The sequence below is a fragment of the Marmota monax genome, unplaced genomic scaffold (assembly GCF_021218885.2).
Source record: "Marmota monax isolate L192 unplaced genomic scaffold, Marmota_monax_Labrador192_F-V1.1 WCK01_AAM20220418_F8-fsc00027, whole genome shotgun sequence".
Taxonomy (NCBI): domain Eukaryota; kingdom Metazoa; phylum Chordata; class Mammalia; order Rodentia; family Sciuridae; genus Marmota; species Marmota monax.
The window spans coordinates 9,985,182-10,002,265 of record NW_026694617.1 but is presented as its reverse complement, the minus strand read 5'-3'; the positions used below and the strand labels follow the sequence as shown (position 1 = coordinate 10,002,265).

Sequence of the window (17,084 nt, the reverse complement as noted above, 5' to 3'; positions counted from 1 at the left end):
TATATACAGGTAGCAGAATATCTCATGGTACCCCACAAATGTGTAATTTTTATGTTTTTATGTAGCATTTAATTTTTAAAAGTAAAGTAAAATAAGTATTAAAAAAAGAAATAATGAGAAACTCAAAACTTAAAATAATGTTCTCTATAGTTGATTAAAAGGCTCTGAAACATTGTTTATACTAGTCCCGTTTTCCCATGCCCATTTTTTTTTTTTTTGCTCTAACTATCTCTTTATTTAATTATAAACTGTGATCAGTAAGGTGTATCAGAATTCAGAGTGACATTCCTGTGTTTGGCAAAATGAGGAAGAGCCTACACAGGCTATTGTTAAGGAGCTTCTTAGAAGACCCTTCACTGGCTCTCAGCCTCCAGTTGAAGAGCAGGATTTCCCCTTTCCAAGTCCCCATCCTAGCCCCTCCCCCATCTTGCAAACACTTGCCTCTGGGAATCCAGGAAGACATGGGCTTTGAACAGCACAGGTGGAGGGAGCAGCTCAGGAGTGGGGAAAGACACATCCCAAAACCCAAAAATAACATGAGAATCCCCCTTTTCCATCATTCCATCACCTGGAAGGAATTCACTTACTTCCCCTGGCTTTACACTGAAATCCCTAAATATCAGCACATCTTTGGTTTTTCAGATAAATCATTAACACTTATCAAATGATTTTCTATATTTAAGAGAAATAATAATTTGCTAATAATAAATAATTTCACAAATTTATTCATTACGCTTGTGATTTACCTTTACGTTGTCACTGTAATGCATCATATATGTACATATGTCTACATATGGTATACATAAAGCATACTTATCTTCTCTGGCTTCATGATGGTTTGTCCCCTCTGAAACAAATGGCTGAAGTTTAATTCTCATTGTGAGGTATTGTGAGGATAGAAATTTAATTCCGCTGTGGTGTTCAAGAGGGGATTCTTTGGGGAAGTAATTAGGATTAGATAAGGTCATCAAGGTGGGGCCCCCATGATTGAATACTTATATCTTTGTAAGAAGAGGAAGAGAGACCAGGACACACTCGTACTCCCTATCTCTTACCACATGGTGCCCTGTGCATGACTCTACCACCAAGAAAGCTGTCAATAGATGTGGGCCCTTGACCTTGGACCAGAGCAGTGAGCCAAAATAAACTTCCATCTTCATAACTTACCCATCTGTTATACTGTGTTATTAGCAATAGAAAATGACTAAGAAAATATCAGCAATTATATAAGCATATATCTTTCAGATGGTTACATGAATTCAAAAGAAATAATATGTTTAACTTCTCCTAGTGTTAAATATAAATTCATCCTACTATTTCCTGTTGTAGACTTTGCTCTTAAATCACATCTTCCAAACTGATAGTTCTTAATGCTACTGTTAACAAGGCACCATGAATTGAAATGGTGATGATGGGCAACCTTTTATTGATAAACATTTTTAGAGTACCTGTCAGGCATTTGGTGAGGCTCTCAGGACAAAGAAATATGGCTGGTGTTCTGATGTTTAGGGACATGTACTAAAATTATCATTTTTGACCAAAGAGCCATGACCATGATTAATGAACAATTTTCCTTCCATGTAGGATAATAATTCAAATTCTGTCGTGAGAATTAACGAATATACAAAATTACCTGACAAGTCTTTTAGGGAACAAAGTGAATGAACTGAATGAGTGGATTTAAAACAGAGAGAGAGAAAATTTCCATCAACAGCAACAAGTTCAAAATAAATTGAAATCATGTGCAGTTGTAAACCAATCATTCTTTTTCTAGAGCAAACAGATATTTGAAATAATATTTGATACCAATGCGGGCTGGTTTAGATAAATGGTATTTTGCTCTTCTCATTTAATGTTTTCCTTTAAGTTGGCTTCTGTCCCATTCTTATTTATTTAATTATATGCTGGTTAACTATAATTTCTATTTATAGAAAAATCAGACTTCAAAATGAACTCCCTGATGAAATTTTTTAATTTAATCCAAACAAGAGTAGGTTAAGTAATACATCAACTCTTTTTACAAACTCTTGGGAGCAGACTTTTATTCACATTCTTTCTATAGCTAACATAAATCTCCCAGGCCTACTGAAGGGCCAGATGCTCAGTGAAAAAGCCTTGTACAAGGTCTGTTCCACAGTCTGCAGTTTTAGACATAAAATGAAATTCAGGAGAAGAACACTTCTTAAGGTTGAAAAACTGTACTGCTTCCAAAGACATTACTCATTTTTACCCTGGGAATATATAAAGCTATCTTGCCCAGCATTATCAAAGGGACTGCATAAATATTGACAATGCATGAGGCTAACTTCATCCCTGCAACTGTGTCATGTATCCAAACTGAACAAGAGATAAGAGATATATGCAACTTTTAAAAAGAGACTTGTAAATAACAACATTCCCCTCTTTGCCCAGGTTCTGCTTTCCTCTGTGTACATCATATTATTGCACTGATGCTAAGAGGAAACTGCAGGTACTGGAAGTAGAGGAATGGTGTCCCCACTAAAAAAGAGGAGAGCTGGGGATTTAGAGTCACAGGTGTGGGCTTGCTTTAATTTGCGTTTCCATCACACATGATTCTCACAGATAATGACTTGAGAAATATCTGCATCTCTCGGGTTTTAGTCTTTCAATCACAGTGGTCCCGTCCAGAAATGCAGATGATGACATCTGTCTATTGCACTTACTGGAAAACAAGTTATCATTCATACATCATTGATTTGTGTCATTTATATGTCATTACCAAGTAGAGTGGCTGACTTAGAGCCGTTAAGGATAAAGTAGACTCAAGCAATTTCTTCACACAATTACATTTTTTAAAGTGACCTTTGATTTAATTCAACCAAAAGACATTTATCAAGAGATGATTATATTCCAGGAATCATCTTCATGTAAATTTATATTTGGTATCAAATACTGGATATCAACAAATGTTAGATCTTTAAAGATGGAGTGATTGGTCAAACAATGACTTCAATTATGTCTCAACAAGACTAAATAAAACTTTTGGCAAATTTTCCTGCCCAAAGTCACAAGTCGTTTCAGCAATATGCTCTCAAAAGAGTCAACTATGGTCACATGTATAAAGAATCTTCAGACCTCTTTAAAAAGATATTAGAGTTTCCTCTCTGTTGGGGACGTTCTTATTTTGTGTGATTTACAATGAATAAAAGGATGCATTTCATCTATTTGATCTTTTTCTAAAGATGGCCATGGATTCATGTGATTAAAAGTTATAGTTAGAATGGTTGTGAATGGAGTCTACTCTTGAATTCGTGGCTATAACTAACATATTTTGTAACTAAATTGAGCTTTGGGGACAAGATATTTTCAAATAAAATATTGCTTATAGTTGGATTTATTATATTCACCAAGAAAATAATATTTCCAGGATAGCAGCAAATATAGGTGTTTTCTATTTAGATCAAAAGGTACAGTAATCAAATATTGCATTTGCTATAAATTTTCTTTGTTTTTGCATACCTCCCCCATATTAAGCTTGAATATCCTTGGGAAACATCTACCACTTCCATTTCAAAATATTTTCATTCTAATGGTATTTTTTTAAAATTCAGTTTACGTAAGATTTATTATTCCTAAGATTTGCATTTCTTGATATTTTCAGCTTTCTCCAAAGCTTTAGCAGATAAAGTATCTCAGCAGCAGACCTAATGGGAAATAAATGAGCTCATAGTTATATCTGTGATTACTTTCATACCTCCTTTAGCTGCCAGAATGTTCTATAAATGGCCGCTGATAACCAGTTTAGTGGGCTTGCCTCACTGAACAGTGCATAAATCACTACTGATTTAACTAAGTAATGTTGCCTCTGAATTCAGGACTCAATATGTGCACACACGCACACACACAAATTATGTTTTGTGGAATTTAAGAAAAGAGTTTAATAACATGCTAGTTTAATAACATGGCTAGTCTTTACAGGGGGGTTTGGTGTTATCCTAGCATTGAGAAGCTCACGTGTATTTTTTTAACATCTAAAAACACCAGGAGGAAGTAGTAGTTTGGAGAAGGGTTAAGTAACTCAACTAATAGGTATGACCTTTTTGTTTTAACAGAAGTTCTTCATGTGAAGGGTAAGAAAATATCCTCTGATTTTCTGAAACCTATCTGTATCCCCAAGCTTAACTTTAACACAAAACGAAACAATTGCTGTCTTGCACATAAACCCAGGAATCTGTGCTACCGCCCCTCTGAGAGCAGATAACAGTATTGTCCAGAAAAATCAGTCAAGATCTTGAAAAGATAAATCCCAAGGACAGGATGAAAATGACAAAGAACTGCTGGCTTTCCTGTGCTGCAATGGCAGCTTGTATCTGTCCTGCAGACACCACAAAAGCAGGAATCAGAAGCAAAACAGGGAATATAGCATGAAAACGTAAAGAAAAGCGAATCACAATGAGCTTTCTTCTCTCATAATTTATCTTCAGGGTATTCATAAACAATACTACCACAAAAAGCTTATAATTTCTACCAATCACTTTTACTGGGATAGGTGATGAGACAGAGTGTGTGGGGGTAGAATCATTGTTAAAAATTACTCAGGATACCTGAGACCATCAGTTTCCTATCAAGATAGTGAGTCTGCACAGGCAAAATGAGACTGAGGCATGAATTTGATAACAACAGGACAATAATAACCTTTGTAAATGGGACTCTGGAAGCTGTTTTGCACTGGTCTGGTCTGTGGTGATCTGAAGAAGGAGGACTGGAAATGAGTGGGGGAGTTGCTGGAGGCTACCTGAAAGAATTGGCTGGAGGAAAGTATTCTAGACCCCTGCCCCAACCTTCTCCAGCACAGTCATCACTGCAGACTGTTCTTTCCTTGCTAAGGATGTTGGCCCAGGCCCAGGATTCAGGTTGCTGAATTTCTTGGGGCTGAGTCTTTGCTCAGGTAAAGAGTTGATGAGATGTGTGGGAAGACCAGTCACATTTGGCATCTACTTCTCCACCCTGTTCTGTCTCAAACCCAGGGCTTGATGGATTTCAATGGAGGGTCATGCTTCCTCCCAGTGTTTTTCTTCCGAAGAGGTCAGGGAGTGAAATTCTGACCAGTGAGGTTATCAAGCCTAGTGGCAGCGAAGAAAAGGGACCCAAAGAGGTTCTTTCTATGGTGCCCAGAATTCATTCTCTGCCCTTTCCTTGGATTCACCTGCGAGGTCTGTCCTTCCTCAAATACTATATTGGCTGAATAAATAGTATCTGCAAGAGAACTTAAGTTCAAAGGACAAAATAGAGGATATATGAAAAGCACTGCTACCTCAAAAAAAGGCAGCAGGGCTGGGGATGTGGCTCAAGCGGTAGCCCGCTCCCCTGGCATGCATGCGGCCTGGGTTCAATCCTCAGCACCACATACAAACAAAGATGTTGTGTCCGCTGAAAACTAAAATATTAAAAAATTCTCTCTTTCTCCCTCTCTCTCTCACACACTCTCTCTTTAAAAAAAAAAAAGGCAGCAAACTAAATAATACATATCAGGCTACTTAAGTGGATGGACTGGGAATTTAAGATAAGCATGATTAATCTACTTAAGGAAATAATGGAAGACACAAGCAAAATGAAATATGAAAACAAATAATAAGAACAAAGAGAAAATGCAGTAAGAAATTATTAGGTGTAAATAAAAACACATGACATTCTTAAAGGGCATCAGAATGTAAGTTATACATACAATAAATAACTGAAGGCAACAGATGAGATGGATAGCAGGAAAGATATAGTATAAGGATTTCATGATTCAAAAGATAAGATCAAAGAACTGTCCCAGAAGATAAAAATACTTTTAGGAAGCAGATAAAGAGATAGAAAATATATAAGAAAAGTCAAATCATAAAAAAAAAAAATAGAAACAGATAGATCAAATTCTGGATAACAGAAGTAAAACATAGTGAACAAAAATATTTCAAGAATTAATGAAAATGAGTTTTCCAAAAGGAAAATTAAAGATTTTAGGCACAAACTGAAAACACTCAGATAAGAAACAAATACAGGAGAGTATTGCAAACAGGGCAAGTTAGGGTGATAAATTCCTTGATAAAGTTTGTTTATTGGGGCTGGGGTTGTAGCTCAGTGGTAGAGTGCTTGCCTAGCATGTGTGGGGCACTGGGTTCAATTCTCAGCACCACATATAAATAAATAAATAAAAATAAAGGTCCGCTGACAACTGAAAAATATATTTAAAAAAATAAAATAAAGTTTGTTTGTTATTGAAGGGGGAAAAGTACAAAAGAAAAATGGGGGGAGGTGATGAAGATGTAAAGTAGAATATAAATTTCTTCATGAAAAAGGGACTTAGGAAAGTGGTATAAAGACAAAATCCACAGCCTTTAGGAGACAGAGTTGAAGGAAATATAAAGATTTTGAAAAGCTTAAGATATCAGTAAGAGAAAATAAACATAAGTGTATGTTTGGCAGGGCATGGTGGTCCATACCTGTAATTCCAGTGACTCTGGAGGCTGAAGCAGGAGGATCAGAAGTCCCAGGCCAGGCTTAGTAACTTAGTGAGACCCTGGCTCAAACTTAAAAAATAAATAAGACTGGGGGTACAGCTCAATGATAAAGTGTATCTGGGTTCAATCCCCAGGATCTCCTTCCCAAAATGTATGTTTTGAACTAATGATGATCACTATATATTACAAATATTAAGAATATATAACTTTTAAACTTAATATTTGAAATTCACAGTTAAAAAGAGAAAAAGATACTTTTAAAGAAACAAAAAGAAAGCACACTAATAAAAGGGTCAGATAGAAGCAGTAAGTCCTAATAACTGGCTTGTACCTTCTTATGTTGGGACATCCATCTTCTCTCATCCTCTGGTACTTGAACTCCTCAGGCCTTTGTGATCAGACTGAATTATAATACTAACTTTCCTGTTCCCCAGCTTATAGATCATGAGACTTCTGCCTCCATGACTGAATAAGTGAATGCCCAAAATAAATCTCCATAGGCAAAATAAGCTTCTTATGTATATAATTGTACTCATATGGTTATATATGTAATACGTATAATGTGTTGGTTCTGTTTCTCTGGAAAACTGTGACTAATACAACATTCTTAAATGTTTATGAGGAAGGAAATAAATATTTAAAACCTAGTTACCCTAATCTTGAAAATTACAAAATAAAGAAGAAAAACTTTACCCACCAAGCATTAAGACATAACTACACGGCCAAGATAGCATAAGCAGGTGGACCAAGTGAGGCAAAATAACTCAGAGGCAGCTCCATGTATGTATATGAACTTACACAATAAATGTGACATTAGATTCATGGGCGAAGGTGAGTTTTAACCCACAGTTGGGAGAATTGGTCAGGATATAGTGAAAGAAAAATGGATCAAAGATGAACTCTTCTTAATTAAACACTTGTATCTTCAGGAAAAAATCATAAAGACGATGGCAAAGCATGTCATTGTGATCTAGACATAAGAAAGTATTTCTAAAACTATATCCTAAAGCACAAAGCATGAAGAAAAATTAATTTGATTAATCAACAACAGACATTGTGAATAAAGTCGGCAAGATATATGACAAGTTGAGCTATTTGCAAAAGTATGATGTAACCTCTCATCTGTCAAACTAGCAAAATGAGGACTAGAAAGGTCCGAGTGTTGACCAAGCTTTAGGGATATGGAAACTAATGATGAGATAGAGACTGAAGCAGGCAATCTGGAAGGCAAGCTGACATCATTTAAATCTATCCAAATGGGGCCACAGCCTGTCATTCAGTAATTCACTGCTGAGTATATATTTGCAAGAAAATCTTATGCAGCTCCATTCATATACAATTATTTTTACATTTTAAGCACTATTTGGTTTAACCCCAAATTGAAACAGTCAGTTTATCTATTACTAGAAGAGGGGATAGATAGACTGTAATGGAAAACACACCAAGAAATACCATAAATCAGTGAAAAGATAGCTCTGAAGATGGACAACATGCATGGCCACTTCCTAAAAATATGTAGCGCTGAATATAAAAAAAATGCTAGAAAAAGAAAAAAATTCCTAACACAATACAGAAGACTTGTCCAGAGTGACATAGGGATTTTGATCAGTGCTCAGATATTTGTTGAATAATGTGACATGATTTTAGGTACTTAATTCTCATCTCTCTGTGCCTAAGTTCCAACTATGAGGTTGAACTTGTGAAGTCAGAACATTTTGTAGGTTAAAAAGAGACCTAATATCTAGTTTCATATCATTTATCCTAATAACTCAGAAAAATGGAAATAATTAATGGTAAGTAGGTGAATATGAACAGCTACTGTAAAGACTTGCAGGACAGATGACATGAAAGAACTAGATTCTGGATTAACTGAAAGCCACAGTTGTTGATATAATGGAGATGGGATGATTGTTTTGAAAACAAATAAAACAACTTTAAGAACTTAGGTCAATACTCTTCCTAAAATGTCAGCTATTTATTTTATTAATCTATATAACATCTACATCAATTCATCAATTATCATACTGATATGGTTTTGAAAACAATTTTCATTATTGGAATGCTTTTCAGAATTAAATATGCAGTTTTATGTAAGATGTATTCTTCTCATTTGTTTGTTTTTGATATTGTGGATTGAACCCAGGGGCAGCTTACAATGAGCTCATTTTTATTTTTTATTTTGAGACAGGGTCTCACTAAGTTGCTGAGGCTGGCTTTGAACTTGTGATCCTCCTATCTGAGCCTTCCAAGTCACTGGCTATATGATAAATCATGATAAAGAAATCAAATTCAGTCTTTTTTTAAAAAAAAAATATCTTAAAATCACAGGCACTTTTGTTTCTTTCTATTACTACTTCTTTAAAATAAAATTTCCTTAAATTTGATCGAATATGTTTTCACAAGACCTTATCTATACCCAAGTTCACCCAAGCTACCTTTTGTAACTAAACTTTTGGGAGTTATTATTAAGTTCTTCCCTGAAAACTTCCTCATTATCTCTTACAGCATGGCTTGCTATATTTGACACACTTGAGAACTGTATTTTTAACTCAGCAAATATTCCATATTGACTGATGTAATGAAATACTCATTATGCTATCTATGGATGAAGCAAAAAAGCATAAGGGCAAAATTATATTTTTATTTGTTGCATTGATTATATTTTTCTTGAATAAGTAGAAATTCAAGAAAAATAGAGTACAGCCAAAAACACTCTGTAATAGGTCAAAGAATTAAACTAAAATAAGATAAGAAAAAAAAAGATGTAGCCTTTGTGATCCCTAGTGAATTAAGCTATTTCCAGTTTATTTTTGAACCAGCACCTATTAAATGAAAATCTCTGCTTGCAGCAATAAAAAGATGCAATCTTTGTTCAAAGGGATTTGATAACCATAAAGGTCGCAGAATAGCAGCCCAACGCACTTTACTTATCCCTGGTGTACTTTGTGTGACAAAAACAGCTTCAGCAGAGATTTTACCTTGACAGTGAAACGTTTTTTCTTTGGTGGACTCCACACCGTGCCCGTTGAATGAATGAATGCACGCAAAGGGGTTAGAGATGTCACCAGTACATACGCTTTCAGAATCACAGATAGATCCTCAGCTCTAAAGATTGTTTCATGGGGAGCAAGGACTGTTGTTTGATTCCTAAAAAAATAAAACAAGATAGTTAGTGCCCATAATTTAGGGTTGAGTACGTAATGTGTACATTGCTAAAAGCTTTGTGAACCACTTCTATCAGTTGGACCAGCCCTCAGTGTGTGGGTTTCCTTAAACAATTTCAACTGCTTAATTAGCTTCACCACCAGAGGGTGCACAGGTACAAAGAGAAGAGATCAAATTGGAGAATTCTCCACTGCAGATTTAATCAAAAGATGCTTAAAAAGAAAAGAAGGTATGAATATAGATTTAAAGATTTCTAAAATTTAAATTATTCACACTGCCCATGACCTCATATTCATGGTACTATCACAACTTATGCGATATAACTTACAATCTGGGCATAGTGAAATGCTTGCTAGGAAGGCTTTCTTGTGCTACTGTGTACCTTTGTTTTATATTTTTCTCTCCATAAAAAGTGTCAAGTTTTTCAGTAGTGGAAAAGCCACCATCTAAAAGACAAAATAACTCTTCCCACTAGTTCAGTTCTGTTCTTCATCCCCAATAATAAAAGGTCAACTGAAAGGATGAAATATTCAGGGAACAGTTCAGTGTACAGAAGAAAATAACATTAATTTAATGTTTTATGATAAAACAGATATGTTTTCATCATAAATAGTACAAGAATGTATAACTAGTTTTTTTTTTTTGCACCATGTTTCTCTGATCTCCATTTGATCAATGAAAAGATTGTGCTTCTTAACTTTTGAAGTCTAGGTAAGCAAGAGAATTATACAATTTTCAATAAATACCATTAACTCCTGAAATACTACTTAATAATTATAAAATTAAATTATAAAATTTTATTCACATCTTGGGTAAAATAATTAAAATCCTTAATTTCTCTACATTCTAAAATGCCTTCCTGAAGGTACCCTGGACAACTTGATATCTTATAGGTTATTTCTTAAAGACTGGGAATGATTAAAAGTAATTAATAAATAGGAAAAATGCATTCAGCCATACTCATAGGATAAGGCAATGTCATCTGAGCACAGGAGAAGTTAAAATTTTATAGTTTCACATTGTCAGGGTTTTAAATTCAATTTACATTAATGTAACTTACCAGATGAAAGTCCAATTTACCCAAATATTTATTCTATAGTAGGAGAAATTTAAATGTGTCTAGAAGAAAGTCAATGATGACATGCTTATTAAGAAGGGAGCCCTGAAAATTTATGTAACAGAACCTAATAATTCAAAGATGCAATCCGCCTCCACCTCCCTCTGGGCTTCTTTCTTGTCTCCTAAAATGTTTGTTGGATAGAACAATTCAAAATGTTCAGCTTACAGCTGTTCACGTCGCCCGTCCCATGGTTTCCACATATGTGGCTTCGCTGTTTTTAAAAAATGACTTGAAGTACTTGGCTGTTGTACTCCCTGATCCAGACACACAGAGGGACTCACTGGAAGTCTCAATTCTGGAAAGATTCAAAAGAGCAGAAGACAATCAGTCATTCTATGATTCTTTTTTGGAACTGCTTCCAAAATAGAAGATGCTGTGTTAAACAGGGTCCATGGGAGATATACAACCATTTCTCCTTACATTCTGAATTCAAGCTGGGTCTATGAAGTATGTTGTTCAAAGAGGACTTTGTTTTGTAGCATGTTCTTTTACCCTGGACTAAGAAAACAATTGCAATAACTGATTTAAAATTCTCTTGCTCAGAAGTGGAGGTAACTTTGATGTCTCTAATTACCCAACCCAACACTGACCTATCTTTCATACAGCTAAGGGACGGACTCTCAATATAAGGAAGACAGCTGTAGAAGCTGCATTTTGTTTGCAGTGTGAATATTTCACAGAAAACTTGAGTTGACTTCCTGACAACACAATGCTTCATATGCTAACATTTGTCATGCTTCATTACCTTGGAAACTTCAATAGTCCTTGTTTTGTAAGAAATAAATTATTGGGTTTTTGAGTATATGAAAACAAAGAATAATAAATAACTTACTTAAGAACACTCAAATTGATATGTTTAAAAAAGTAAAAGAATTGCATATGCATACTTAGAAACCTCAAATTTTATAGAAAGCTATCAAGTAAAATGAAAATCATCTTCCAGTCCACTGCCATCTAGGAATACCCAAAAGCCAATGCTTATATATTAACGTTTTAAATTTAAATAAGCACAACAGGTCACCCACATTTGCTTCTCCTACATATAAACTGATGTGATTGATATAAATATCAGCATATCCACATAAAACTATATAACTAAAATAATCCAGAAGACAAATCATCATGGCCTATGTCTCACATTTACCCATTAATTCACTGTGGAGTCCTTTCATATCAGCGTATGTAGAATTATCCTATACACACTTCTTATTTAGCTTAGGGTGTTCCATTAAATGAATATACATTTATCCAATCCCTTTTTGCTGTGTATTTAGACTACTTTTGTAATGTTTTTCTTTTGCTATTTCAAAAATACTATGATGAACTTTGGTGAACTTTTACAAGTTTATCTAGGGGCAGATTCTTCTGGGCATGTGTAATTGTCAGTTCAATGAGTAAATGCATTGTATATTTGTTAGACATTACCAAATTGCCTTCCAAAAAGCTTGCTTCAATTTACACTGTCTCTCAGAGTGTATGAGAGTTTTGGTTCTTCACTCACAGGTCACAGTGCTTTATTTTTGAATCAAATAATTTATCTCTCAAAGTGAAACATAGCCTTTAAATTATTTTTCCCCTTGTGCACATTTTATCAATACTAACATAGTCTAATTTAAAACACTTCACACTCTTAAGTAAAAGTCAGCAGAAGTCAAGCTGTTTGATGTATTCCCATATCTCGTTATTTAGCACAGTGTGATCTTGCTCAAAAACAATAACTAACTTGTAAGCCTTCCTTATTAATGAAGTTCCAATAAATCATAATAAAGAAAATATTCAAATTGCTTTGTTTTTGAAGGTGACAAATGAAGAGCCATTAAGATAATTTCTTCTCTTGAGAATCACAACTTTTAGAAAATTAAATGTTTATATAACCTTTATATTTGCTGAAAGAAAATGAAGGCTCTTAATTAAAATTTTACGAAGTAGACTTATTTCTTTAGAAATTATTACTAGGAAAACATAGCATTTCTCTAGAAGAGTTTATTTGTAGCCTTCTTTGGTATAATATGAGAATGGTATAATATACTCTGATTTCCCTTGACCCTTGCTACCAGGAAGCACATCAATTTGAAACCCAATCATAGCTGATTAAAAAAAAAAAAAACTAGATATATTCACTAGGACAGTACCATTTCACCAGGATAGCACCTCAACAGCTTGAAGGAAGTAGTCAAAAAATATGGCAAAAGAATAAACAGAGCCGTTGGCTGGAGCAGCGGATGCGCAGGTCGCTGTGTTGTGAGGTCTACGGGCGCTGGCAAATCGGGCCCAGGATGTAGAGCTGGCTGTGCCTGACGGCGCGTCTGACGCGAAGTTGGGTGGGGTAGAGAGTAGGGGGCGGTAGTCGGGGGTGGTGGGAGAAGGAGGAGGCGGCGAATCACTTATAAATGGCGCCCAAGCAGGACCCGAAGCCGAAATTCCAGGAGGGTGAGCGAGTGCTGTGCTTTCATGGGCCTCTCCTTTATGAAGCAAAGTGCGTGAAGGTTGCCATAAAGGACAAACAAGTGAAATACTTTATACATTACAGTGGTTGGAATAAAAATTGGGATGAATGGGTTCCAGAGAGCAGAGTGCTCAAGTACGTGGACACCAATCTGCAGAAACAGCGAGAACTCCAAAAAGCCAATCAGGAGCAGTATGCAGAGGGGAAGATGAGAGGGGCTGCTCCAGGAAAGAAGACATCTGGTCTGCAACAGAAAAATGTTGAAGTGAAAACCAAAAAGAACAAACAGAAAACACCTGGAAATGGAGATGGTGGCAGTACCAGTGAGACACCTCAGCCTCCTCGGAAGAAAAGGGCCCGGGTAGATCCTACTGTTGAAAATGAAGAAACATTTATGAACAGAGTTGAAGTTAAAGTAAAGATTCCTGAAGAGCTAAAACCATGGCTTGTTGATGACTGGGACTTAATTACCAGACAGAAACAGCTCTTTTATCTTCCTGCGAAGAAGAATGTGGATTCTATTCTTGAGGATTATGCAAATTACAAGAAATCTCGAGGAAACACAGATAATAAGGAGTATGCTGTTAATGAAGTTGTGGCAGGAATAAAAGAATACTTCAATGTAATGCTGGGCACTCAACTGCTCTACAAATTTGAGAGACCTCAGTATGCTGAAATCCTTGCAGATCATCCTGATGCACCCATGTCCCAGGTGTATGGAGCGCCACATCTACTGAGATTATTTGTACGAATTGGAGCAATGTTGGCCTATACACCTCTGGATGAGAAGAGCCTTGCTTTATTACTGAATTATCTTCATGATTTCCTCAAGTACCTGGCAAAGAATTCTGCAACTTTGTTTAGTGCCAGCGATTATGAAGTCGCCCCTCCTGAATACCATCGGAAAGCAGTGTGAGGAGGTGTACTTCATTCACTTGTGTTTGGATCTCTGTAAACACATTTTTGTTCTTAGTCCTTCTCTTGTACAAATGATGTACTTTGAAGATGTTAGTGTATAACAAAATTGATGTTTGTTTTCTGTTTGAATTTAAACAGAGAAAATAAAAGGGGTTACTGCTCCTTTTTTCCTTTCTTTCTTTTAATTTCATTTCAAAGTTGCTACCAGTGTATTCTATGATGGACAACAGAGAGACATGCTGTAGAGTGTTTGCCTAGTTGACAAAGCTGCTTTTGAATGCTGGTGGTTCTATTCCTTTGACACTACGCACTTTTATAATATGTGTTAATGCTATATGACAAAATGCTCTGAATCCTAGTGCCAAAGGTTCAATTCAGTGTATATAACTGAACACACTCATCCATTTGTGCTCCTTTTTTTTTTTTTTTAATGGTGCTTAAAGTAAAGAGCCCATCCTTCGCAAGTCATCCATGTTGTTCCTTAGGCATTATATCTTTGCTCAAATTGTTGAAGAATGGTGGCTTGTTTCATGGTTTTTGTATTTGTGTCTTATGCACGTTTTAACATGATAGACGCAATGCATTGTGTAGCTACAGTTTTCTGGAAAAGTCAAATCTTTTAGGAATTGTTTTTCAAATCTTCAATAAATTTTTTCTTTAAATTTCAAAAAAAAAAAAAAAGAATAAACAATTTTATGTAACTTTTGTCTGGTTTAGCTCAAGTAGAGGAGCCTATGACAAGAAGTCAAAAGAGTTCAGCACAGGAATTGCCAAGAATAAGTCTGATTTCCACATCTACTCCTGAAACTAATTGAATAATGCAACTAAATATAGATTTAAATAATTCTCCTTATTTGTTTATTTATACTATATGAATAAATTTTAGATTTTCCATTATGTTATCCTTGACTTGGTGGTGGTTATATTTTGCGATTCTTAAAAACAAACAAACAAACAAAAAACACCTTTGGCATTAGTTATGCCTTCACATATAAAATTATCCTCACTCCACTTGATTATGGAAATAAACTCCATTGATATATAGAGAAGCTCTAACTGTATTTTACATAAGTTTATAAATAATTGTGGAAACAATTAGGGTCCTGGATTATTGTTAATAGAATCAAAGATTTATCTAGAGGCACTCTCTTCTGTCTTTTTATTTGGGGGGGGGGGGGCTGTCCACCAAAGGCTCTCTCAATAATCCATTCCAATCTTTTTTTTTTTTTCCTGTCCCATTCCCCTTCTCCCTAACCTCTTGACACACTCCAAGAACCTAGAAATCTTCTACAAATGATGCTCAAATTAGCTTCTTTTCCTGGAAGGAATTTGGGAGCGGAGGCTCTAGGACACAGATCATCTTCCAAATAGCTTTTCTCATTCATTAACACACACTGCTTAACATCTTTAGGAAGCAATTAAATGTTAAGGGCCTCACATGCATCTTTAGGGCTTTCCTGCCCTACAATATGAAGACTGAATGTATAATAGATTTGGATGTGAAATGCCACATGGTGAATAGTGCTATACTTTTATTTATTGCCTACTCTAAGCTTATTTCAGAGAGCACTGAAGCTTGTAACTTCACTGATCGCCTAGAGTAAAAATGAACAATTTGTTAGGGATGCATGAAGACTGTTTTTCATGCCTTTTAATATCTAGCTAGCTATGTACTGAGTGCCTGCAGACTGCGTGCAGTTACATGAAAAGGAAGATAGAAACAGAACTGAAACTCCTGGATTATCAGTTCCATTCTTGCCAATCAACACTTACTGGGCTTGTGACATTGTTAAGGAGCTTTCTAGAATCAGAATGTGATTCCCATGAATCTTCTAAACTTTCCACATCACTTAACACAATGTTGACACATAATAGATGCTCAGTCAATGTTTGTTCCAGTAATAAACCAGTTTTGGGGGAGTTTAATCCAACATGTGTTTAGAGACCAAAATGCTATTCTAGTGAATTTAAAATATTTTCTTTGGTTACTTGTTCTTCTTGACTTATATAGCACATGATTATATATACCACAGGCAAAAACTAGCAAATATTTGTACTAGCAAAGATTACTTGTCAATTTTATATTGCATCAGATTTAATGTTTTGCCCCTAAACTAATAATTAATATGAAAATAATAGTAAAAGCATAATTATATTTCACAAATGTTTGGATATTGCCTTGAATTTCATGTTAAGAAACTAAACTTAGCCAGTATTTTCTTATTTTAAAATGTCTAATAATATTAATGGCCTTAAAAAACAATTAACAATTAGTTTTTAGAATAGCAGTATAAATACGCACTGTTTATAAGTATATTGTTATTCCTACCTAAGGGCCTTGACAAATCTCAATACAAAACTTGAAGGTATAAATGTTATTCAAATATAACTTCAGAACACACATGCATAGCAAATATAACCTCATATATACACAAACTAAAGTTATATCTAGAACAATTTGATCATAGATGTGAGAGGGCTGTCAAGCAGAGCTATGACTACGGGTAGAGGAACACAGCTCCTTCAAAGCCAGAGTCCAGCAGGAAAGGAATGGGGAATAGCTATCCCCAATTGTCTCCTCCTATGCTTGATTTCTTCTAGAGTCAGAGGACAGGACTCACATTGGTGCAGTCTAGGCAGGATAGCCTCCTAGAAAAGGGTCTGCAGGCAATCCTGAAGGGCAAATGGAGAATATCCAGCACAAAGTCAATTCTTGGAAAATATGAGTATGGGCTCTAATCCTCTCCTTATTAGCCACATGTCTTGGAGAAACAAGTGTGTGTGTGTGTGTGTGTGTGTGTGTGCACGCGAGTGCACGCACGTATATAGAGAGTTTGTTGCAGGAAAAGATAGCGTACACTGAACCATATGAAATTTCCTCTTGTTAGGTAAACAATGCTTGAATGTTGACCAGATATCAGCAATTTCATAATGTCAATGCACTTTTTTGTTTTACTACACCTGGTGCCCA

At 35.4% G+C, this 17,084-nt stretch overlaps 2 protein-coding genes across 2 annotated transcripts in view; one reads left to right on the top strand and one right to left on the bottom strand.

The window, feature by feature from the left end:
- Cped1 (cadherin like and PC-esterase domain containing 1) overlaps positions 1 to 17,084 on the bottom strand; it is a 263,515-nt gene that overhangs the window by 159,367 nt on the left and 87,064 nt on the right. The window contains exons 6-7 of the mRNA XM_046422379.2: positions 10,915 to 11,044; positions 9,443 to 9,611 (exon numbers count right to left, since the gene is read on the bottom strand). Coding sequence (XP_046278335.1) covers positions 9,443 to 9,611; positions 10,915 to 11,044 — 299 coding nt within the window. The remainder of the gene's footprint in view (positions 1 to 9,442; positions 9,612 to 10,914; positions 11,045 to 17,084) is intronic.
- LOC124077858 (mortality factor 4-like protein 1) lies at positions 13,093 to 14,287 on the top strand. The gene has a single exon (XM_046422381.2). It carries the CDS (start codon positions 13,140 to 13,142, stop codon positions 14,109 to 14,111), a length of 972 nt encoding a protein of 323 aa, XP_046278337.1. The 5' UTR covers positions 13,093 to 13,139; the 3' UTR covers positions 14,112 to 14,287.